At 41.7% G+C, this 25987-nt stretch overlaps 1 protein-coding gene across 1 annotated transcript in view; it reads right to left on the bottom strand.

Moving 5' to 3' along the window:
- The window catches only part of LOC121291960 (sodium/potassium-transporting ATPase subunit beta-1-interacting protein 1-like), a 506522-nt gene extending 481331 nt beyond the window's left edge, over positions 1-25191 (bottom strand). Inside the window, exon 1 of the mRNA XM_041213649.1 lies at positions 24935-25191. Coding sequence (XP_041069583.1) covers positions 24935-24988 — 54 coding nt within the window. The 5' untranslated portion in view covers positions 24989-25191. The remainder of the gene's footprint in view (positions 1-24934) is intronic.
- Positions 25192-25987: the final 796 nt, after the last annotated feature.

Raw genomic sequence — 25987 nt, 5'->3', positions numbered from 1 at the left:
ACGAGTCACTTGCAGCTGCTCATTTTGCAAATTCTGACACTTAAGAGGTTTTCCCTTCAAGCAGTCCTTAACCTAATATGTAGGCAGGAGAGTAATTTCACATTACCACACTTCACACTATATAACAAAGGAATCCATCTATCCCAAGGAGGCAAGCGTCTACAGCGAGGCCTTTGGCTGTTTCAGTCCGACAGAAACATGCTTCACATTGTCAGGAAATATATTTAGTCACAGCCTCCTAGTGCTCTGCCCATTAAGATTACACACAATAGACTTATTAAGTCGATGCATTCAGCAATGGGTATTTATTATTACAGCAGAACTCTTCAATAATGAAAATTTGTTTATCTTAACTAAATGCCACTAACAGGAGGTTAATTCTATCAGGGGTTAGCTGGCTTGAGTTGTGCTGGGAGTGTGTGGGAATCAGGATAAATAGTATGGCTGACTCCTGGATTAGGGCCTGACTTTAGCAAACATTACAGCAACTGATAGGCAAGCTCTTCAGGGACTAGCTTCCTGCCCCGAGTTGCACGAAGAGATAAGCACTAAAAGCATACAAGAGAAAAGGTTGAATGCGAAGACTTATTGAAAAATGTACCATAAAAGATCATTGGAAAATTAGCTCAAACAAACATGGCTTCCGGGGGCAGGGGGGACTAACTGGTAGAGGTTGACGAAACTGTGGGAGGGAGTGGTGTTTGTTGTGTGTTTGGGGCTGGGGGGGGGGTGGTGGTGTTGGTGGCGATGGGTGCAGGAGCAGATCACCAGCACAGTTCGTATGCACATGCATACCGTGCGCGCACGAGAATCACAGGGCACGAGACAACTGTCCCAACTACAGGACTGTCCCGTAAAATTCAGGACAGTTGGTCACCCTGATCCAAAGCGGTCCTGGTTCCTAGAGGACTAAATACTAGAAGCATGGTTTGCTGTGGTTTTGAAATCCACAATTGTTTTCTGTTGCATCATCGGCTCATCAAGTCACATTGAAAAGGTTCCATTGTTTCAATGATGCAATTACCAGCATCCATCTTGAAAATCATTTCAAAGCCTTATTTCTGAGTAATGTACTAACTATTGCTTCAATAGTTCCATCCACAGCTGTACTTCAACTTGAGTGAGTGTGTTGAAAAGAATTTCCGATTTATTGTCAATGCTTTCATTATACATTGGCAAATTTGCATAACACGCATGTACAACTGTAGAAAAGTATGGCACTGAAATGAATCATATTTGTTATGGAAAGAGATAATTAAGATATACATTTTCACAAGGAGATAAAATTTGGTAATTAATTACTTACCATTCAGACATAAATTACGTGGGTCGTTTAGAGACAAAAATTTATGACCATAAAATAAAATGAAGAATTTAGTGAGAACATTTTGTCATTTTTATTGTCAGCTCTGCTTCCAATTGCATTCCATTGCAGCAAGCTACAATTAAATTTTACAAATGAACATCCCCCAAGGTTGTCAAAGGCCATTTGCTCATATCGTGACTTAATGTTGCTAATTTTTTAATGATGCTAAACGTGACATGATATGCTAACAATATACAAAAAGTTTCCAATACATTGCACTCCACTAATAAGTGTTCAGGCTTCATTTGAGTGGAGTTAATTTATTTTAATGCAGTACTTCGCTTGGTGTATCTGCAAAAAGATAAATCATCTCCACTTTGCTCAGGTGGTACAGGTTGCACAAAAATGCAAGTGGGAAATAACCTAAGCAATACATTGCATGAAAAATGAACAGCAAAAATAAATGTTCTAGCAATAAATTCTTTAAAACATACACAGGATTTAAACTAACCAGAATGGTCCCCAAAGAACTGCAAAGCTGCTAAGCAAAGCAGTTTTGAGCACTGCAAACATTTAAATACATTGACAAGCTCTGAAGAAGAGTCAAATGGACTCGAAACGTAAACTCTTTCTTTCCACAGATGCTGTTAGACCTGCTGAGTTTTTCCAGCGTTTATTGTTTCTTGTTTCAGATTTCCAGCATTCGCAGTATCTTGCCTTTATACAGCACCTTTTACCACGTCAGGAACCTCCTTTTAATGTTTCATCTGGAAGGCAGCACCTCCGATTAGTTCAGTACTGAGGGAGGGCTGCACTAAGTGTCAGCTGAAGTCCACAGAATGGGACTTGAACTCAACTATCCAACTCAGAAGTGTTAGAACCATATTTACAATAGCTATATTTTCTTTTAAAATTTGGAGGGACATTGCATTATTTGGACACTTAGCAGCTGACCTTGGATTTTTTTTTTAAATGGTCATAAGTTCATTTTTGAGCGGAGAAGGCATGCCTTTTCCAAGAAATCACATGACGTCAGCAAAATGACCAGCATGATAATTGTGGAGGAGAGATATTTGCCTATTTGTATTGCAATCACCAATTGATGGGAAAAAAATTGGTTTTAGACAAAGGCCTGACGATTTCCTGGAAATCGCCTGACAGGAGAGCTTTAGGTTTTGAATTCAATCGAGAATGAACCTGCTCAGCCCACACTCTCCTTTGCCTTGCTTGAAACAGTGTGGATATCAGTATCTAACTAGGGATCCTCATCTCAGGGGAGCTTATCTGTATTTGGAAATTTGAGCGGTTGAGATATGAAGGATTGATGCAGCTCTATTTTCCTCCATGCTGAAGCTCCGTTGGTGAGAACCTCCAGACATCTACTAGGACTAGGTGACCCGTCTTTACACGAGGGAGCACCAGATCGGCAGTATCAAAATTCTGCAAACTTTATGCTTTATGAAGTTTTTTCTTCAACCACCCATCTCTGAGAAACCCTATTTGTTTGTCCTTTGTGCATGCATGCATGTGTCCATTGGGGAATTTTAAAAAGGGATAGATACTCACGCTTCCAGATTACAAAGTGTGTGTTAACTTTTTTTTTGGAAAGCTTGCAAGAACTGAAGTTGTGTCTTATAATAAAATCAGAGTTTAAAAGTCTGGTTAAAAGTCTCTTATTCTATCTAACAGTAGCAAAGGTAAACAACTGGCCATGTTGGTGAGTGAATTAAACATTTACACTAAATGATATATTATCTGTGGAGTAGCGGGGCTAGATTCACTGTACACTCCTCCCATCCCAACCATAACAGAAGGAGTGCTACCAACTGAGTCACAGTTAACATTTGAATCTTTCACCCTACAAGAGCTTCCTTAGACTCCAAATTAAGGCAAATGGTCAAATGTAACTAAAATTAAATATACGCAGACCAACAGTGCATCAGAAGAATGAAATTAAGAGATATGGTTGCTTGTACCCATTTTGCCTTTTATAATGATCCCTGATCACCATTCCCAATCTATTTTCTCATCACACCAATATACATATGAGAACTTGCATCTTTTATAATCTCCCTTAAATGATGGAAACCATCATAGAAATTCCAGCACAGAAGGCCCATTAAGTCAGTGAAAGTGCTGTTCTTCAACTGAAGCGTATTCCCAATAAGCGCACTTGGTTGAAAAGATGTGACCAATAACTTGTTTCAGTTTAGCTGGGCTAACAAAACAATTTTAATATAAATGTGAGTTTAACCACACAAACCCAAGCAAATTTAAATAAAAACAAAAAAAAGGAGGTACCAATGAAGTGTTTGGCCAATGCAAAACAACATGTTGGATACTGCTGTGCCAATACCTGTAGCCTTATTGCTGTGCAGTATTTCACAGTTAGGTGTACAATGACTAACTTCTAAAGCATCCCTATGACAACAGAACACCTCAATTGCAAACATTACAAATCTTCAGCAGCACCTCCCAAACCCAGTCAGTGCATGGGAACATCTTCAAATTTCCCGCCAAGTCACAGACCATCCCAACTCGAACACATCTTGCCATTTCTTCTTCATCACTGGTTCAAAATTCTGGAACTCCCTATTTAACAAAAATCTTCACCACACAGACTGCAACGTTTAAGAAGATAGCTCACCACCACCTTCTCACGGACAATAAAACACTGAACCCTGGCTAGCAACACTCATCCCAAGAATGCATATTTAAAAATCTGCAAAACATCTGAGCAATAGACATCGAATCAAATTGCTTAAAGTTTTGGCACCCAACTGTAAGGAAATGGTTTGTGCAAGATGGTTAAGATATTATTCGCTTGCCACTCAGTAGTTTAAGCTTTAAATCTAGGCAAAAAGCTGTAGAACTTCTCAGCTGAAAATTCAAGGTCATGAATAAGACAGGTGCTGGCAGCTTTATATCCCGCTCCTCTGAAATATAACTCCCTGGCACTGAAAACTGAATCTAGCACTCGACACTTAACATTCCTGTTCTTATGGAGAGAATCATGTAAATGAGGATTGGAAAAACCAGAGAGTGGACAGCATATATTAGAGCACAGGGAGTGATTGACTGCTTTATCAGTTGGACAGGTAGTTAAAGCAAACAGCCTGCAAGGTGACAATCACTGTCATGGAATTAGACAGCATTTAGGATTAGAAACCAGGGAATCTCATGAGAACCTGCATCTCTTATAATCTCCCTTAATGATGGAAACGGTCATAGAAATTCCAGCACAGAAGGCCATTCAGCCCATCAAGTCAGTGAAAGTGTTATTTCTTCAATTAAAATGTGTATTTCCAATAAGTGTACTTGGTTGAAAATATGTGACCAATAACTTATTTCAGTTCAGCTGGGCTAACAAAACAATTTTAATATAATGTGCGCTTAACCATACAAACCCAAGCCCACCCCTTAAATAAAAACAGTACCATTGAAGCGTTTGGCCAACGCAGAACAACATTGCAATGAAGCTATTTAACAAAATAAAATGCAATAACATTTTGAAGAAATGAAGAAACTAATGGCTTGCCTCCTGTCTGCCCACGAAAAGCAGTGTTTCTGTAAAGCGGAATGCCTGCTGACCCTCCACCATCAGCAACCAGAAAGGAAATGATCCACAACATTTCTAATAAGACAGACATTATTTCTCATGCTCCACGTATTCAAACTATTTTTTGAAACCATTAAAAATGCAATTTTTCTTGTCCTTATTTTGAAACTAATAGAATGGAGTGTCCTTATTTTGAAACTAATAGAATGGAGTGAACCTATCTGCACCAGATTGAAACTGGACAGGATAAATAATTTCCTTTCGCCCTTACGCTATTATTTTTAACATGCATGGCTGCCCCATAAGCATTGTCATTGAAATAATCAGAAATTCTATTGTTGCTCAACTGTCAGCTTGGTTAGTGGACTAGTGTGCTACCAGCAAAGCTAATTATTGCAAGCTTGTCTCTTCATTCTACAGGACAAAACAAAAAAAATCAAATGTCAAAGAGAGAAAGACTTATATAGGACCTCTAAACCTCAGGATAACCTAAAATGCTTTACAGGCAAATGCATTACTTCTGAAGTATAATGTAGCAAACGGTGCAGCCAATTTGTGCACAGAAAGCTCCAACCACCAACAATAAGATAAATGAGTAGATGAACGTACTTTCGTTGCTGGAAGACAGAAAGCAAAACAAACAAAAAGCTGGAAATTCTCAGGTCAGCCAGAAATCTGTAGAGAGAGAGAGAGAGAGAGAGAAAGTGCAGTAATTTTACCAGCTCTGTGACCATTCGTTGGAATGAACCATATAATGAACTTTTAGTGGTGCCAGTTTAGGGATAAATGTCGGTCGGAACGCAGGAGATGAGCTCCTATGCTCTTTTCACTAATGCCACGGGAATTTGTACATCCACTCAAGGCCAGGCAGGGTTTAACATTTCATCCAAAAGGCAGCACCACATAGTGCAGCATTCCCTCAATAGTGCAATATAAGTTTTGCGCTCTCAAGTCTCTGGAGTGGGACAGAAACCCACAACTTCAGACTCAGGAGGCGTGACATACGTTAATTATTTAAAGTTTAGTTCCTAGTTGAGGGCTAGGCTATAGGCATCAAGAAGAGACAGATAGTCATACATTGCAAAAGAAATGAAATTCTTTTGACTTGTTTCAAAGAAAAAAAAACGTGTTAGAGAAGTGACCTTGTGCACTGTTGCCTTTCGAGTTCTGCGGCTCGTCAGAGGTCAGCTTTGGTCAAATAAAGGACTGAGGCAGAAGCCGTTTTAACCACCACATGGGAACATGGTGTCAGAAGTGTGGAAGTGTAATTGAATGGATTTTGATAGCTGTAGGAGAGCCATCCACTATAAGAAACAGAATAATTAAAACTTCATTCTGCAACTTTGTACAGGACAATGACTGTTGGGTGAGTCAGTATGGCTTTGAATATTCCAGTACAGGTTCCAAAAGGAGACAAAAAAAGGGAGATTTGAAAATACATTAGAAATGTTTCCAGTCTCAATGGCAGAGCTATGAAATTGCCACAGAGTTAAACAAGAAACTTGAACAAATAAGAGAACTAATTCTCATCAGTGACGAGGTAGGGGAAAAAAGGAGTTAAATAGATGCCGGTGCTATTTGTAACATCATGCACTTTGCAGGCCTGTGTGAAGTGGCTCAAGATGTTGACCCAAAAATGAAGGTAAAGTTGAGGCTATAAAGATATAAGGATGCTCACCCCAAGAGGATAAACTAAGCTGAGAGCTCAGTGCAATGGGAAGGAAGATAGATTTGCAGTTCCAGATAGTAAACACTAAGAAAAATCCACTCATCTCAACTGAAACAAGTCAAAAGCTTGGACTGGTAACCCACCATGTACCAGAAGAGGTTTATGGTGTTTCACACGGCACCAAACCATTGACCACTGAACAGATCCTGACAAATTTCAAAAGATGTTTTCACAGATCTTGGATGTCTCTTCCAGGCGATATCATCTTGATAATGTGAGATCAACTCAGCATCTCTCAAGGAGAGTTCCAGCCACCACACCCAGTCTGAAAGACAAGATAGAGGAGCTTGAAGTGAAGGGAGTAATCAAGGAGGCGACAACTCCGACAGACTGGATTAGCAGCATTGGAGCAATGAAAAAAACTGGAAAGCTGGGAGAGAGTGTGCATAGATCTTAAAAAGAAAGCTTTGAAGAGACGTCACTAACTCATGCCAATCAGTGAAGAAATTTTGCCACAACTTTCCAAGGCAAAGATCTTTACTACCCTAGATGTGAAGGGTGAGTACTGGCAAATGAAGTTTGCTAAAAGCAGTTTTCTAACTACATTCTGGATGGCATTTGCGAGGCACAGATTGTGAGCATGGCGTTTGGCATTTCTATTGTTCCAGAAGGGTATCAACACTGACAGCATGAGATAGTCAATGATCTTCCAAGAGTGGAAGCAATCGAGGATGATCAGCTAGTCTATAGATGTGGAGATACAATGGAAGAAGCCATCACAGACCATGGTCAGAACTTAGTGAGACTGCTAGAGTGTGCTTGTCAGATGAACCCAAACAAGAAAAAGCTGCGACTGAAGATGACCAAAGTCAAGTACATGGGTCATGTACTGACAGTGAATGAAGTTGGCCCTGATCCTGATAATGTGCAAGCTTCAGAGATGCAGGGGCCAACAGATGTTGAAGACAGTTTGTAGGATTTGTGAGCTACCTAGACAAGTTCTTGCCCAAGTTGTCTTCAAAATATGAATGTCTATGCAAAGTTAGTGCAAAGGATGTTCGGTGGTATTGGGGGCACAGAAGCAGCAGCTTTCACTCAGATCAAACAACTAGTGATGACAATGCCAGTTCTGAGGTACTATGATGTCAACAAGTCACCCTGCAGTGTGACGCCAATGAACCAGGACTAGCTGCATGAGAGCTGGTCCAAGTACAAATCATTTGCATTCGTATCCTGAATGTTAATGCAAATTGAATGACACTACGTAGAAATTGAGAGGATTGAAGAAATTGATTGTCTTTTCTGGTGAGCATTTTAATCACTGTTTGGAAGAGAGAAAGTGATGATGGAGTCTGACCACAAGCCACTTCAAAGCATCTTTCTCAAACTGTTCCCTTGCTTCAAAGCATCTGCAAAGGACGTTACTTCATTTGCAGGGGTATCATTTGGGAGTGAAGAACAAACAAGGGAAGCAGATGTACATTTCCAACATGCTATCTGGAACCACACTCCCTTTGAAGGGAGTTGCTGATGCTAGTACAGAGTGTGAAACTTTCCAGATTCAACGAGAAGCAACAGTATGACACATTCTGGAAATCATCAATGAGCAGAAATTAAATCTGACAGACAGGCATCTTGCTCTGATCAAGCAAACTACATGTAGAGTTGCCCAAGTGCTGAAGGAAGTAGTGATGAAAGAATGGCCTGCAAACATCAAGGACACATCAATTGCTATAAGAGAGAGTGCATTGGGTATACAGAGATGAAACGATTGCCCAAAATGGCATCTTCTATGGGGGAATTAGAATCATCAACCCTAAAGAGATGAGAAGAGAAATGCTGAAGCCATCAAGGAATCGAGTCTGAGGAAGGCAAATGAAGTTCTCTACTGGTCAAACATGAGCAAAGAGGTTAAGGACCACATCAGCCAGCGCAGTGTTTGTAATGAGCATCAAGCTAAAGAGCTGCTCATGACATCCCACAAAAGACTAAAAGGAACAAAAGTTTTTTGTTTGTACTTGGTAGACGATCGATGCAGGTAACTTGTCACTGAAAATGATAGTGCGTGCATTTTTTTTAAAAATAGGAGATGTTTGGAGAAGTGCCTTTGTGCATTGTTGCCTTTCGAGTACTGTAGCTTGCCATAGCCATGTGACCTCATCTTTGTAAACCAAAGGATTGAAGCAGAAGCCATTTTTACACATCGCATGGAACACTATGCTGCAGTTTCTAACAATGACAAATGCAATCCTTGATGTACCTCTTTATTAGGTGATTTGCTGCAGAATCCACATACAAGGATTTGAAAGTTAGTTGCAACTCAGACTTCAGTTTGTCAAGTCTATCTGTCACATTTATATTCCTGGAATGCATGGCTATATTTTGATAAACTAGAAATTCTTGAATCATATTTGTTATAGAATTGGTTTTACGTTGTTGGCTATGGGACTTTCAAGACTAGGCTGCTCACTGATTAGGTAACTTTGTCAAATGGAAGTGGCTTTAGGAATTCATATCTATTGCCTTTTATGATAGGCAGACAACACGCTATTTCAGATTTGGAGACATACTATAGTTTAATAATGAAATTCTCCCTCTCCCTACTAAGTATTCATCTGGAAGCATTTTGAGCAGTTTTGTCAAAGCATTAAACTTAATCAAGTCACTTGCCTTTTGCAGAAGGTTTGATGGGTCCAATTGGCTGTCCTTCTCGCAGACCCAGCCACACAACTATTCTCACTAACCCAAACTTCAGGGTGAAATTCCTTAGGTTTACTGTTTACACATCTCCACTAGAATTACCATATTCCTGCAACGTAACTGAACTCATAACTTCCAATGTAAATGAAATTTTCACTGATGTGGTGTTTTTACAACTTGGTGCGTCAGCTTGAAGCGCATCAATAAGTCTCTGACAAATGTCAAAATGATGATTATCAAACATTTGATTAAGTTTAACCTCCTATTAGTAAATCACAACCCCAATAACAGTCTTCCTCTTGTATGATTGAGGCATTGCTTTTCTTCTTTGAAGCCCCCACACCCAACATTTTAACACTGGGGTTGTGAAGGCACGGGCTAAAAAGACAGCCAGGTAGAATTCAATGGGGTCCTATCCCTTCCTAATTTTAAACTCAGGTTTTTTGGGAGCATGCAGCTACGGCAGGGGAGCAATGTGGTGAATATTGAATTGTCCGAGTCCAATGATCGAACTCAGATCCTGACAGTTTTAACACAAATACACTATTTTGAGCAGTTGAGAGCATAAAGTGCTAGGTATGTTAGAATTTTGCTTTGGTTCCTTATTGTCTTCTTGGTCCAATAGGAAGACTTTGGACCTCCTCTGCCTTGGGCTTTACCCATAGCCTTCCCAGCGAATGATTGGCCCAAAGCCCACTGCTTCATGACATACTCTACCATATGAACCATTTCCTTGGGCCCGCAGAGCTGTCCGGCTCAAGCCCAATATTCCCACTCCCACCCTCTGGCTGTGACGTCGCTGTCATTAGGTTCATTTAAATAGCCCAGCTCTATCACCTGCCTGAAACTATAGTTAAAATGGTCTATTCCTAATGCCAAGGGAGGTGCTGGGAGTTGGTTTCCCTCCCTAACCTGCGCAAAACCCCCTCCAAAAGCCCCCAGCTCTCTCCCTACCTGAGCTGCCCAAACCTCCCCGATCACCAGTGTTAAAACCTCCTCTGCAAAGTATTGGCAACTTCAAATGCAACATTCACCTCTCCTGCCATCACCCCCTTAATATTCAACTCTCCTGCCATCGCCCCCTTACCCCATCACATTGAAAATGCTTTTGCTGCGATAATTCCATGGCTTTCTTGACTTATCCCAAAAAACCCATTATTCATTATGAACCTCAACAGTAACCACAAGAGGCTACTCCTGTTCATTTGAAGTCTACACATACCTACTTTCCAACAGAAGTCACTGGACAGACTAATACCTGGAATAGGTGGGTTGTCTTGAGGAGGGGTTGGACTGGCTAGGCTTGTATCCGCTGGAATTTAGAAGTGTAAGGAGGCAACTTGATTGAAACACAAGATCCTGAGGTGTCTTGACAAGGTGGATGTGGAGTGGATGTTTCCTCTTATGGGAGAATTTAGATCTAGGGGTCACTGTTTAAAAATAAGGGATCACCCATTTAAGACAGATGAGGAAAAATACTGAGGGTTGAGTGTCTTTGGAATTCTCTTCCTCAAAAGTTGGTTGAGGCAGTGTCTTTGAATATCTTTAAGGTAGAGGTGGATAGATTCTTGATAAGCAAGGGGGGGTGAAAGGTTATCGGGGGTAGGCAGGAAGGTAGAGTGGAGGGTACAGTCAGATCAGCCATGATCTTATTGAATAGTGGATCAGGCTCGAGGGGCCGAGTGGCCTACTCCTGCTCCTAATTCGTATGTCCGTGTGTTTGTAATAGAGAGCTGCAACCTTGACCATTTGACCCCCACCCTCCCCCATACTTCAACATCGGGGACAATATTAACAACCAAACTCCTGCTCCAACTGAAATCAACCAACTTTTGAGCTAAAGCCAAGAGTCAAATCTGACTTCTTTTGGGTCAATGTGCCTTTGTGCCAAGTTTGGTAGCATGTTGCTCTCTATTAGAGGTTCCAGAGGAGTTCATCCACTTGGCTTATACCCCTTTGTGTTTGTACCGCAGCAGCTGCACCGTGTGTAAGCTAAGCATTATCTCAGTGTCTTGAAGACAAAACAAGGCATCAAAACTCAGCACAAGAGTCTTAACTATTGCAACAAAACAACTTCTACACTGCCTACCACAGCATTACCACACAATGTCCTGACTGGACTACTATCAGAGAAATCAGAGTAATAGAATAACTTTCCAAACCCTGATTCAAGTGTAGTTATACAGAACACCAAATAAAGCAAGAATGGAGAGGAAAGCAAACTGCTTTGCTGGTCCAAGACCAGTGTTGTTGATTTTATATTGCACTGCCTGCAGGCATTAGTGTAGATCTTAGAGAAACACAAAAAAAGTGTCATTTTGTTGCTCCCAATAGCCAAGCAGTGCTTGAACTAACAATAGCAGTTTGCCCAGCAGAGGATCTCAATTTAAGTGACATCAGTATTTGTAGCTTTGGGCAGAGTTATGAAATACATGTCGCCAGGAAAGTGGTAGTATTTATTTGAAAAACAACTAGCATTCATATAACACCTTCCACAACTGCAGGACATCCCAAAGCACTTAACAAGTTAAGTATTTTTGAAGTATTGTCAGTAGTAGCAAGTGCAGCAACCAATTTGCACACAGCAAGCTCCCACAAACAGCAATGTGATAATGACCAAATAATCTGTTTTTGTCATGTTGAGTGAGGGAGAAATATTGGCCAGGACACAAAGGTTAACTCCTCTGTTCTTCATTGAAATTGTACCATGGGGGTCTTATACATCTACCAGAGATCAGGCAGGCAGGGTCTTACTTTAATGCCTCATCTGAAAGACACCTCTGACAATGCAGCACTCCTTCAATGCTGCACCGAAGTGTGTTAGCTTTTTGTGCTTAAGTTCTGGAGTGTGATTGAACCCACAATCTTCTGATACAGAGATAAAAGAGTACTATCCACTAAGCCACAGCTTTTAGTTTTGTCATTGAATGAAAAAGTACATTCGGCAATCATCACTCACTGGAAGCAACAGCAGGCTATACATAGAGTTCTCAAGCTAACATAAGGGCGGTGTTAAAGTTCAAGGGATCACCAATGTATTTGTTCACTTGTTTTTTTTACTCTGTCTAGAGTGATTATTATCTGAGAAAACAGTCCATGAGGTTTCACAGCCTTGTAGATGGGATAAGCATTGATGGGTTTGCAGTTTTTACTCATCTTTTTTTTAACTGTTTACTTACCTCAGTGGAATAGGTGAAGCTTAGTACACTTCTGTGATTAATGTTAAGCATCAAAAATGGACATCATGAACCTGAATTGAAAGCATTTCCCAACAGAGTGTTTTTTTTTCCCCCTTTAACAAAATCATATACAACTGAAAACATTATCCTCCCTGAGAAAGTTCAATGCTGGGCAGCTCATATTGTTACAAGCAGTTATTGGCCAGATTTGAGTGTCTCCCAGTTACTCACGTCACTAGGCTGGCAGAGACTCCAAAACTGAAGAAAAGCCCATCAGTTGACATGCCTCAAAAGTTTTGAATGAACAATTAAATATTTCTATGCCGTATATGAAGTCCATAAATGAATCCGCTCGAAGAGTTCATAACCAATAGCTCCAACAGTATACATCCCAGAGTGCTTCCTTTGCTAATTCCTCTTTCTCCCCGCCTTCCACAAGAGCAATTAATGACTGGACAAATCTTCCACAAACCTTCATCTCCATGCCCTCTTAAGGAATATCATTTAAGGAAAATCTGTTGGACTTTTTTTTTTTAAAAAAAAAGTGATCAGCGACTTTACTCATTGTGCACCTCCTGTGAAAATTCCCTGGTGGAAGATTATGGAGCAAAACCCACAAGTGAAAACCTGTGCATCATGTTCACTTTTCATTTGACAAAAAAAAAAATTGACATTCATCCCAGATTTCTTCATAAATTGATTCACTCCATTATAAAAATACAAGCTGGGCAAAAGTGTTTTGAATTCAAAGCAACAAAAATTCAATACAGCAGTTTACTATTTAAATGGAAAGAGAATGCAGAACTCAATGGTACAGAACAATCGGTGTCCTGGTACGTGAGTCCCCAAAAGTTAGTATGCAGGTACTGATTAAGGCAGCAAATGGCTGTTGCATGGAGAAGGAAGTTTCATTGCAGCTGTACAGGACCTTGGTGAGACCACATCTGGAATACTGCATACAGTTTTGGTATCCTTATTTGAAAAGGAAGACACAAAATTGCATTCAAAGGAGTTCAGAGAAGGTTCACTTGACTTGCTCTTGGGATGAGGGGCTTATCTGATCAAGAAAGGCTAAACAGGCTGGGCTGATACACATTGGAGTTTAGAAAAATGAGAGGCGATCTTTTTGAAACATATATGATCCTTGATAGGGTGGATAGAGAGAGGATGTTTCCACTGGGAGGCAACTGGCCTAGCAAGCAAAATCAGTTGCATCATACCACTACAAAGTCAAAAAAAAGGAACGAAACCAGACAGACAACCCAGCATCGACCTAGGCACCAGAAATGGCAATGGCAAACTCAGCCCTGCAAAGTCCTCCTTACGAACATCTGAGGGCTTGTGCCAAAATTGGGAGAGGAGTCTCTCAGACTAATCAAGCAACAGCCTGACATAGTCATCCTCATGGAATCATATCTTACAGGTAATGTCCCAAGCACCACCATCACAATCCCTGGGTATGTCCTATCCCAGCAGCAGGACAGACATAACAGAGGTGGTAGCACAGTGGTATACAGTCAGGAGGGAGTTGCCCTGGGAGCCCTCAACATCAACTCAGGGCCCCATGAAGTCTCATGGCATCAGGTCAAATATGGGCAAGGAAACCTGATTACCATGTACCGTCATCCCTCAGCTGATGAATCAGTGCTCCATGATAAGCACCACTTGGAGGAAGCACTGAGGGTGGCAAGGGCACAGAATGTTCTCTGGGTGGGGGACTTCAATCACCAGTGACTCGGTAGCACCACCACAGACAGAGCTAGCTGAGTCCTAAAGGGCATAGCTGCTAGACTGGGACTGTGGCAAGGGGTGAGGCACTGGCATCTACCCAGCAACATGGAAAATTTCCCAGGTATGTCCTGTACACAAAAAGCAGGACAAATCCAACCCGGCCAATTACCGCCCTATCAGTCTACTCTTGATTGTCAGTAAAGTAATGGAAGGGGTCATCAGTGTTATCAAGCGGCACTTGCTTAGCAATAATCTGCTGACACCCAGTTTGGGTTCTGCCAGGGTCACTCAGCTCCTGCCTTCATTCGAACATGGACAAAACAGCTGAACTCCCAAGGTGAGGTGAGAGTGACTGCCCTTGAAATCAAGGCAGCATTTGACCGAGTGTGGCGTCAAGGAGCACTAGCTAAACTGGAGTCCATGGGAACCAGGGAGAAAAACTCTTCACTGGTTGGAGTCATACCTAGCACAAAGGAAGATGGTTGTGGTTGCTGGAGATCAGTCATCTCAGCTCCAGGACATCACTGCAGGAGTTCCTCAGGGTAATGTCCTTGGCCCAACGATCTTCAGCTGCTTCAATGACCTTCCTTCCATCATAAGGTCAGAAGTGGGGATGTTCGCTGTTGGTTGTGCAATGCTCAGCACCATTCGCGACTCCTCAGATACTGAAGCAGTCCATGTCCAAATGCTGCAAGACCTGGACAACATCCAGGCTTGGGCTGACAAGTGGCAAGTAACATTTGTGCCACACAAGAGCTGGGTAATTACCATCTCCAACAAGAGAATCTAACCATTGCCCCTTGACATTCAATGCATTACCATCACTGAATCCCCCACCATCAACATCCTGGGGGTTACCATTGACCAGAAACTGAACTGGACTAGCCATATAAATAAATACTGTGGCTGCAAAAGGTCAGGAGGTTAGGAATCTTGTGATAAGTAACTCACCTCCTGACTCCCCAGACTCTGTAAACCATCTACAAGGCACAAGTCAGGAGTGTGATGGAACACACCCCACTCACCTGGATGAGTGGAGCCCCCACAACACTCGAAGTTTGACACTGTCCAGGACAAAGCAGCCTGCTTGATTGTTTGTGGATGTGGTGCCATTCACTCCCTCCACCAATGACACACAGTAGCAGCAGTCTACAAGTTGCACTGCAGGAATTCAACAAGGTTCCTTAGAAGCATCTTCCAAACCCACAACCACTACCATCTAGAAGGACAAGGATAGATGGGAATTCCACCACCTGGAAGTTCCCCGCCAAGCCACTCACCTTCCAGACTTGGGAATATATCACTGTTGCTGGGTCACGATCCTGGCACTCCCTCCCTAACAGCACTGTGGGTGTACCTACACCACATGGACTGCAGCGGTTCAAGCAGGCAGCTCACCACCACCTTTTCAAGGGCAACTAGGGGTGGGCAATAAACGCTGGCCTAACCAAAGTCGCATCCTGGCCTCAGAGTGAGAAACGCAGACAGGGGAACTTAATTAAGTGGGAGCCAAAATTCCCATTCCCCCAATGCCAGGATGAGTTCAGCAGCGGAGCAGACATCACTGCACCCCAGTGATGGGTACCTATTTTCTGCCTATTTGTCTACCATAAATATACAAATTGAGAAGTTCACATTCAATAACTTTTACCTTCAAAATTAATTCACTGGTGCATGGGAAACTCATGCACCCTATTTCCTGCCAGCTTAGAAGGTGGCATGCACCAGGCGAGGTTATTCAATCTTTGGATCTGAGGTGAGATTTGCCTTGGTCTAACTTAGCACAGAGGCGGAGGGGGTTGGGGTGAGCAGGAGAGGATGCATGGTCCAGTAGTGGCAAGGACGAGGGGGGCTGGTCTGGTAAGAGGGTGGTGATCTGGACTTGAGTGGCATGTTTGAGGTGTGTGGTGGTTGAGGTGCCTGAATGGAGCTGGCCTCTGGCCTAGTTCATAGTTTGAGTTCTGATCCTTTAGGTTTCAAGATTTGCTTCACAATTGCAGACACGGGGACTCTGATACATCCAATTCCAAATTCACCAAACTGGAAAAAGTGCCGTTTTTGTTAAATTCTGCCCCTAACACAGTCTGGAACTGTATCGTTCTTATTTAATTAGTTTAGGTATAAACTTTACATCTCAGCCAACACAGCATTTGTAGGCTACCTCGAAATACACAGCATGTCAGCATGCTGTTCCTCCCCATACCAGAAAGCTCAAAATGTACAGTGGATAACCATATTCAGTGGATACCTCTGTTTAAAAATCTATACTGATTAAAATTAAGGATCTGCTACTTCAGTCTCTTGCTACACAAAATAAAATTTCTTCTCGTAGGTGGTGTGGGGTAACTTTCAAAAGTTGCCTTTTGTTCATTCATAATTTTTACGTATTGGGAAAGAAAGCGAATGATTAATTCAATGTCACTTCCTTAATTCCAACTTATCCTTTGACTCGCCTTGAGCAATGCCATGAGAGGAGACCCAGGAGTATTTGCTTTCCTCCTTCCAATTGAAGGAAATGGAAAACAAATCCTTCTCCAGATTTGTCTATTGACAAGGAGATGGTGACAGCTGCAAGCCAAACATACACTGCTATTTCATCAAAACGGTATTTTTGTTTTAGCAGCAACCATAGTATTTGAAATGCCTGGAAGTCCATAGGGAGTACGCTAATATTGTGCTCAAGAGACCACTAAAGAGCCTTAAGACTTCACTACTCTCTTGGCCCCATTTATTGATGGCACTTTTAATCAAAATCAGAGAGAAAAAAAGGACTAGGTGGCTTTCTGTCCTGCCCGCTTAATGGATTGAGGTATCTACTTTGTTTGATGTTCATTCAGTTCAGCAATGCAAATTGCCTGGCTTGGTGTATAAACCTAGGCTGTCTACTGCTATCATTTCAGCTGAAGAGGGAATGGGATCAAAAAGCAAAACATTTGAACTTTACAACCAAGTGCTAATTACGTCCTGATTTCTTTTTAAAAAGTACTAAAAAAGGTCAAGAAATTGAGCTCAAGGATTTAATCAAGCAGTTTGGAGACATCATGCCTTCAGGTTGGTTCTGACGAAAGATTCTGTTCCGACACAACTGGAGTGGAATAAGCAGGAATCTTTTACCCAGAAATCAGGGATTTTCCAACAACGTACTAACCTTACACAATTACAGAATGATGTGGACAAAATCAAGTACGACAGCGCTCAGAGAAAGGGAGATTTGAGGCAGCGTAATTGAAGTTTTCAAAAAGTGCAGTTACAAAATCAATCTAGGCAAATTGTTTGCAGTGATGAAAGAGGATTATATACTGAAGGGAAAAAGCTAAAGGAGAAATTTTAAAGAAATGAAAGTAGAAGTCAAATAACTTCTCACCCAAAAGATCAACAAAAGTGTGAATCAAGTTATCAAAGAAGGTCATTGAAGTCGGCAGTGTAAGTGCATTGAAGAGACAATTGGATGAGTTGCTGGATGGAGAAAGAAGTGACTGAGTTGTTAAAAACAGCCTGATTTCTTTGCATCTATTGCCATCTCACCCTCAAGTTGTGTTCAAACTGATTTTGGAGATTGTATGAGGTGGGATGGATACAGGTCGAAATCAGCAGCAGCAATCCCTCATGTCAAGGATGATTCCTCCTTGTGGATGGCTGGGTTTCAGCAAGATGTCAGTGTCGACTAGTTTCACAGATGGCTTATGAAATAAGAAATGAAAAGAAGGTTGAAATAACCTGTTTTATTATGAAGCTGACATTAATGTCTGTGGTGCAGAGAAGAATCCAACCACAATGTATAGTTTTATATCTTCATCGCTGTACGTGATGTGCAGATAATGAGGTGTGTTCCATACAGTAATCAATATTGTTGTTTGTTTAATGGGAAATCCTGACTTTAAGATGAAATATTGCCATATGTCAGAAGGTGAGTATGTTTTGGTTACATGAGCATGGAAGAGTCAGAACCAAAACTTGGGCAGCATTGTCACCACATAAAACACCAACCACAACATCCTTTATTTCAACATAGCTCTGAAAAAGAAACAATAAAAAAAAAAACAATGTTTTCAGCAATCTCAATTGCAAAACTGAAAGGATTCACCATCTCACTCTACACTCATTATAACTGCTCTTGGAACCAAACCTCCTGCAGACTATAAACAACACTCACTTATAGAGACTGAAAGCATAGAAAAATAATAGCTGAAGACAGAGTCAGGAGCCAACTTCTGGCAACCTTTGAATAGAGAGAGTGCCAAGGCTGAAAGTGCACACGGCAGAGGTTTCACAGGTCAGAGGTTTCACAGAACATAATTGGTACTTTGAGCAGAGACTGTCTCGGCCTCCCCAAGTATTGAAAGATTTCAGCCAGGTGATTGGGGAAGTTGGCTGGCACACACTTATTTTCTTCAGTTGAAAAAAATATTCCCTTTTGAGGAAAACTTACAGTTAAGAACATTTTGTCTATCCCCCTTTCAATGTACAATAACTTTCTCATTGTACAAAAATAGTTGCCCCATCCAAAAAATCTTCAAACTCAACATGTACTCTGCCATCCTAAAACTGTCAAGTTAAGATAGGCTGACTCAGTCCATTTTAAGCCATACTTACATTGGAAGCAAAGAAGGTACACTCGGCTGATTCCTGGGGTGAAGGGGCTGTCTCATGAGGAAAGGTTGAGCAGGTTGGGCCTATACTCATTGGAGTTTAGAAGAATGAGAGGTGATCTCATTAAATACAACATTTGAGGGAACGGGACAGGGTAGATGCCACGAGAATGTTTCTTCTTGTGGGGGGAAATCTGCAACTAGGGGCAAAGTTTCTGAATAAAGGGGTCTCCCATTTAAGATGGAGATGAGGAGGAATTAATTCTGAGGGTCGTTAGTCTTTGCAATTCTCTTCCACAGTGAACAGTCAAATCTGGGATGGACAAGGGAGTCAAGGGTTAAGGAGGACAGGCAGGTAAATGGAATTAAGGGCCACAAATCAGATCAGCAGTGATGTTATTGCATGGTTGAGCAGGCTCTAGGGGCTGAAGGCTCCTATTTATCTTTTTAAACCCTGGTTGTAGCCAATAGCCTCATTATAGAGAATCACAGAGGGTGAAGTTTGTCTTCAGTGACCAGCCAATGAAAAAGTAACGTGCTGGGGATGATGAACGGCCAATCCACCAACATCCATTTTACATTCCCAAAGTTGAATTTTGGGTCCCATAAAAAACTAGAATTGCAGGATGCTGTCAACAATGCTTACTCCACAATAGAATAAATCTATTCTAATCCCATTGCCCTGCTCTTACTTTCAGCCCATCTTCCCCCTGACCTGCAATCAGGGAGGGAATTGATTTACTGAAATGTGTTAAGTAAAACCACGAGAGTAAACAGAACTTCCCCATCCAGTGTTGTCCCACCCATAATGATTACACCAGTGTAATTATAACAAATGGATTCAGAAAGACTGGAACTTAAGTGTTCTTAATTGGACCCATCAGTTTAAATCTCTAAAGAAATGACAAGGTTTATTATATTTTACAACATAAGAAACATTTAATGTACTAAGTATAACGATACAGCTTCAAATGTCTGTAACATTTGGATACCCAGCTGCAAGTGTCAGATTTCTTGCCTCACTACAAGAAACCAAAATCAGAGACTCATTAATCAATCTTGCTGGAGGCATGAAGAGTCCTGGTACAGAAGAAAAAAATAAATGCAGGATTATATCACTCTGTATATCACTCTTGATCTTTCTGCCAAAAAAAAGGCTTAACGGTCCAAATCCAGAGATTTCTATATTTAAAGGGCTCCAGTGCCAATGAGTGAACTTTCATTTATATAGAACCTTTCATAACGTTCCAACTTCACAGACAATTACTTATTGCAGTAACAACAATGAGATTAATAACCAAATGGCTCATTTTGGTGATATTGGTTGAGGGATGAACTTCATAATTTTCTTCTTAAAAAAGTGCCATGGGGACTTATATTTTTTTTAAAATCAGAAGTCCACCTAAGCATGTTTTAAAAGTCACATAATACTACATCTAAATGATGGCTCCTCCAACAATACAGCATTGAACTATCAGCCCAAATTACGTGCCCATATCCTAGAGTGAGACTTGGATCCTGAGTCAGACAGGGAGAGTCAAACCAATCACAACAGGAAAACAAGCAAAATTCTCAAATTACAATATGGCTCAGCAGTGAGAAGAACCTTGCTGTTTAGATTCAACCATTAGGTGAAAAAGGTTTTTGCTGGTGCCCCCACCCCCAGTGTATTCCCTGCCCGACGTATCCCCCCTCCCATGGGGATGACCGAGTTCAGTTACAATTCCTCGTTGTACTTAACTATGGATTTTTTTTAAAAATCAAGTTGTAGACTTCAAATAGGTTTTTGGCAATTGTGTTGAAAAAGACACTGGCACAAAAATCACTATAGACACCGTGCAAGTTAATGGTGCACTCATCAGGCAAATTACTTAAAATAAATTTTACTTGATTTTATACATAATGCAAACAGTTCAGCAAAGCCATTAGAAGATTTTACTTAATGAAGAATCTAAATGTGAAACAGCATCAGTTCATTACTTCTCTCAGTAACATAACAGTGTTGACATTCCATATTATAATATCAAACACTTCAATGTTTGATTAATTCAAGCTCCCTTTGCTCAATAGATAAGGATAAACAAGTATGGCTTAATGCAGAAACATATCAATACCAGGTTATCAGTAAGAGCCTTTGGAGACTGGAGGAGGGAGCATTCTAACCAAGAACCACGCATTAAGGAAGCCACTCTACAATGTTATTGTATCTTATTCAAGCAACTACTCGAATTTTCAGACAAGAGGGTTAGTGTGACTGAAGGTGTAACCAAGGATGGAATGAAGGGAAGGGATGAACAGGAGGAAGCCATTCTACTCCCTCAAACCTGTTTCATCATTCAGTTAAATCATGGATGATCTGTATCTTGGTAGGTGACCCTTACCTAACCAAAAGTCAGTTTTGGAATTTTCCATTGACTTCGCCATCCCACCCCCACCTCCAACAAAAACTGAGGCTGGGTAAGAGTTCCAGATTTTCACAACCCTTTGTGTGAAGTTAAGAGCAGTAATTGCAGGGGAGAATCCAGGATTGCAGAAGCTAGCAGAGGTTGGGTCAGGCAAGGTGATGGAAAGATTCATAGACAAGGCTAAGATTTTAAATTGAATATGATGGGAGCCTGTGAAGGTTGGGAATTATAGCGATGAATGAGAAACAACGGTGGACTGTACACAAGCAGTGGAATTTAAGAAGGGGAGGGGTGGTGTTAAAAGTAAGCAATGACAGTGACATGGATTTCAGCCTGGGAATGCCCTCAATTTATCATCTAAGAGCAATCCTCCATTTACCTGGCAATTTGATTTCCTACAATTTGATGCAGCAAAGAACCTTATCCACTTGGATCATTTCCTGACCCATGGACTCCCCTCTCACACCTTTTATGCTCCTGATCAAGTGATTAATTTCTCTACAAGAGAAAGATAGATTAGAATGTCTGGGGAGATGATAGCATAGTGGTATTGTCACTGGACTGGTATTCCAGACACCCAGGTATCCTGGAATCCCACCACAGCAGATGGGGAAATTTGAATTCAATAAAAATCTAGAATAAACAAATTTAATGATGACCATAGTGGATTGTCATAAAAACCCATCTGGTTCACTATTGTCCTTTAGGGAAGGAAATCTACTGTCCTTACCTGGTCTGGCCTACATGTGACTCCAGACCCACGGCAATGCAGTTGACTCTTAACTGCCCTCTGAACAAGGAGAATTAGGGATGGACAATAAATTCTGGTCTAACCAACGACACTCACATCCCATGAACAAATAAAAAAAAGATAAGTTTTTGATGAGCCTTACTGAAATTATGCATCTACCTTTCTCTTTCAAAAGGAGACTTAACCCTCAGTATTCCAGAAGTCCAACTTCCATGCTTCCCCACCCCACCCCGAACGACTTGGTTCTGAAATGATTTGCTCCACATCCCTTGATACCTTTTACCCTTGCATTTGTTGTGTATCAAAGGATATGGAGCAAAGGCATGAAAATGGATTCGAGATGCAGAACAGTGATTATCAAGTTAAAATGGCAGAAGAGACCCAATATTACAAGTGAGCAATGGAGATAATCAAAAGCTTCCTTTTTTTTGCTTTACTTAAGCAGTTGCATTTAAATACCCAAAACATTTCAAAAATGTTGCACACAAACAATGTCACTTTGGATGGCAGTGGTTGTTCATTTGCCAACTGCATCCAGATGACGACCAGTTGGGCTTGCAAGAAAAGACCAAGTGCCTTCTGACAACTTCCAGCCACACTGGACACCAGCATTTGCCGAATCCAAAATCAACTCTGACCAGTCACGTTTCCTTTTAACCATGATCGACAGTAAAAATTAATACAATAATTATGGTTTCTTTTTATAAAACACAAAAGTTTAGTTTTCTTTCCTATTCTGAATCAAACAACTTACTGGAACTCAAAACATAATTTCCCCTAAATGTTCTTTTGTCTGTGCATCCACCACATTAGGTTGTGCAGTGTTGCACGTGGAGTTGGGTTGCCTGCAATTGTTTAAGTGCAAATATAGGATTCAGGAATGACTTCAAGTAGTCAAAGTCCATACTTGGTCACACTCAAATTGGTCTTGTAAATGGTCAAATCCAGACTCAAGAAATGTCTCAATATTCTCCAGCATGGCATGCCAACATTTCAACCATCTTAACAGAAGTGTTCATACCCAATGGGAATAATGCCTTTCCTCTACCAACCAATCATAGTAGGTTCATCGTTAAATGAGTATATCCAGCCTGCAAATGATTCAATTTTCTTCTGTGGGTCCCCTCATGACTGGAAAATCTGACAGGAGATCGCCATGGTTGTTAACTGAACTGGCCGTTCTTGTTGCTGGCGCTTGGAGAAACTTCTGCAGTTGTGCCATCTCTGGGTACAGGTGTTGAGAGTTAGGCATATAGTCCTTGAAACATGCCAAATCAAATTTCAGTGCTTGCCTCCACATGGGCCAGTTGGCTACAATGTTTTTCCGAGAGGGATAGTCTGCAATACAGAAGTTTGTAAGGCTCCTTTTTTTTTTTACGGATGCCCTTGTTCTGACCACCCTTGATGTTGTTTGCCCTGAGTCAGTTCCCTATAGATGATCTACTTGTGGATTCTGAGTCATCCGTGCTGGAGTCATGGCCTGGCCATCTAAGTCAAAATTTCTGCGAGGTTGTCCCCATGTTGATGAGCCAAGCAAGAACCTCATTGCTGGTGATTTCGTCCTACCATCGAATTCTCATGATGAACCTCAGGCTTCTCTGATAGAAGTGCTCCTGAGCTTTGATGTGGCCCCTATAGCAGAGCCAGGATTCTGCATTATACAGCAAGGTGAAAAGTACAATAGCCTGATAGGGTTTGATTTTAGTCTTCGTGCTAGGCTGCTCCTAGAGATGATCATGGAGACAGAACTTGCTTTCTGGATGTATGCACAGATATGGTCAATTGTGTCATCTCTAGAGGGCACACTACCAAGGTATGAGAATCTTTCTAGAGCTTTGAGACTGGTGCCAGCAACAGTTAGGTCTGACCCTTCATACATAGCAAGCCTGGTCTGGCTGAAACATGGCCTCCCGTCATGGGGCGGGCGGGGGGAGACATTGATTTGGAGAGCAAAGTTTTTGGCAGCATCGAATTGTTTGCCATAGTCTGGATGGCTTCCTCGGTGAAACCCATAAATCTAGTGGCTCATGACAGACAACCTGTGCCAATACCCTTGAAGCATTGTCGATTTGTTATATTTGTGATCAGTGCAGCGTGTACATTTGACACACGCTTTGATGGGTTTTTTTGTGTTTTACTGACGAAAATGTTTGCCTCTAAGTTGCAGCTGGTGAGACCTCCAGGGTGTTAAAAAGTGCAGTCCTGAAACCATTCCGGCCTACGTTTTGACCCGTGTCAACACTGTCACAGGATGAAAACTGAGTACATTGCTTCTTCTCAACAGCGCTGACCTCAATCTGGTCAGTTTCTTCAGTAATACAAGCGGTTACCCCGCACATATTCAAAATGACCCAACCGCAGGAAATTCACAGTTAAACTGAAACATGAATGGCAATGTCAGATTGTAACAATACCGCTCGCCTTACAATAAAACACGTAGTTATACACCACTGGCCGGAGCACACACTTAACAACCCCTCGCTTCGGAAACATTTGTACACCTCCCGGAGAAATGCAACCTTAACATGTCCCGGAGCAGACCCAGGCAACTGCTGTCCCAAAGTGGATCGAAAAACAACCCAACTCGTACCGTTAGCAGCATCTACAATAAATTTGTCTGAAATTACTCCGGTTTAAGCTGCCAACGTTGTGACTCTGCCGCCCGAATAACTGTTAGAAGGAACAGGTTCATTTTGATAATCAGTAACTGAGAACACACACACACACACACACACACACAAAATATACATTCGAAACCAAACCAATGCTATCCCCTCATGGTTACTCGAAATAAGATTTATAAAGGTAAGATTTGCAGATAATGGGAAATAGCCCAGGTTCATTGCAAGGAGAGACCTCAACATACACACACATATTGTAAAGTATCATTTGAGAGCTTAAATCCAGCGTCCGGAAGTCCATGGGCATAACTGCGTTCCTCCCACGGGGGGGTAACACCAAATATCAGGCGCGTTTATTCTCAAAACACCACACAGCCAGTTTGTACAAAAATCGGAAAATAAAGGAAATCCCTTTATAACTTACCAACTGCAAGCTGCAGAGTACGATTAAAGTGCAGCGCCCATTGCATCTCCCCATGGTCCCAGCCTCTGAGTAGTTTCAACAGGAAAAGATGAACCTGAAATGGTTTCAACTGAAACAGCTGAGGTTTATTTCACACTTACTCACGCCCAATACTCCTGCTTCTGACCAGCATACTTCGCTTAGCACTCACACAATGGGCAAGGTGAATGATATTGTCGACCCTACACAGACCTGGTTGGGTCCCTTGCAATCTCGTTCCTCATTTCCTTTTCATAGTCCAGGAGCGAGCAGAGAGCAGGTCATTTCCCCCAACACCACCCCCACCACCCCCCACCCCACAAGTCTGCCACACCTTCAAACACCAACAGGAAAGAAAAAAAAAACGCTCAGAGGTTGTTATCCATTCCTTTATTTCTCGCTCTTGGGCAGTGTATCCGAGGATACCCGACACCTAAATGCTGATGGTGCTGAAACTCAACATGCCCACATCCTCCTTCCCTCCCTCCACAGGGATGATGGTGGTGAGGAGGATGCACCGGGTTGAAGTGGGGCGTTTATGATTATTTTCCCCCTTTTTAACTGGACGCCGCTCTGTTCAAACACAGAACACTGCAGTCAAAAGATCGAACCACGTGGCTCTGGGTGTGGTGGAGAGTAAAACCCTCGATTAATTCCATTTATGGGGGTTTCTGAATGGTCACCCCGATCGCATCTGCTGCTCCATTCCACCCTAACCTCAATCACACATCTGTAAATGCTGGTTTATTGGTCTAAATGTCCAGCTCAGATTTAAGCCGTGACATAGACAGTAGTTTTGTTTCATTTTCCAGCCCCTCTGCTCCCTGAAATGTTGATTTGATTGCTACGTTTTATTTCTATTGTAATTCTGCAATCCTGTTCACCCTTGTTATTGTCCCTCTATCTTCCTTTGTCACCGTTTCTCCGCTTCCTTTTTGGGCTTTTCACTCCACCCCACCCACCCACTCTCTCTCTCTCTCTCTCTCTGTCTCTCTCCCCCCTCTCTCCCTACCCCCGGTGAACAACTTGCCTCGC

The sequence above is a fragment of the Carcharodon carcharias genome, chromosome 19, assembly GCF_017639515.1.
Source record: "Carcharodon carcharias isolate sCarCar2 chromosome 19, sCarCar2.pri, whole genome shotgun sequence".
In the NCBI taxonomy this organism is placed as follows: domain Eukaryota; kingdom Metazoa; phylum Chordata; class Chondrichthyes; order Lamniformes; family Lamnidae; genus Carcharodon; species Carcharodon carcharias.
The sequence above is the reverse complement of the archived record's forward strand: the minus strand, read 5'-3'. Positions and strand labels throughout refer to the sequence as shown.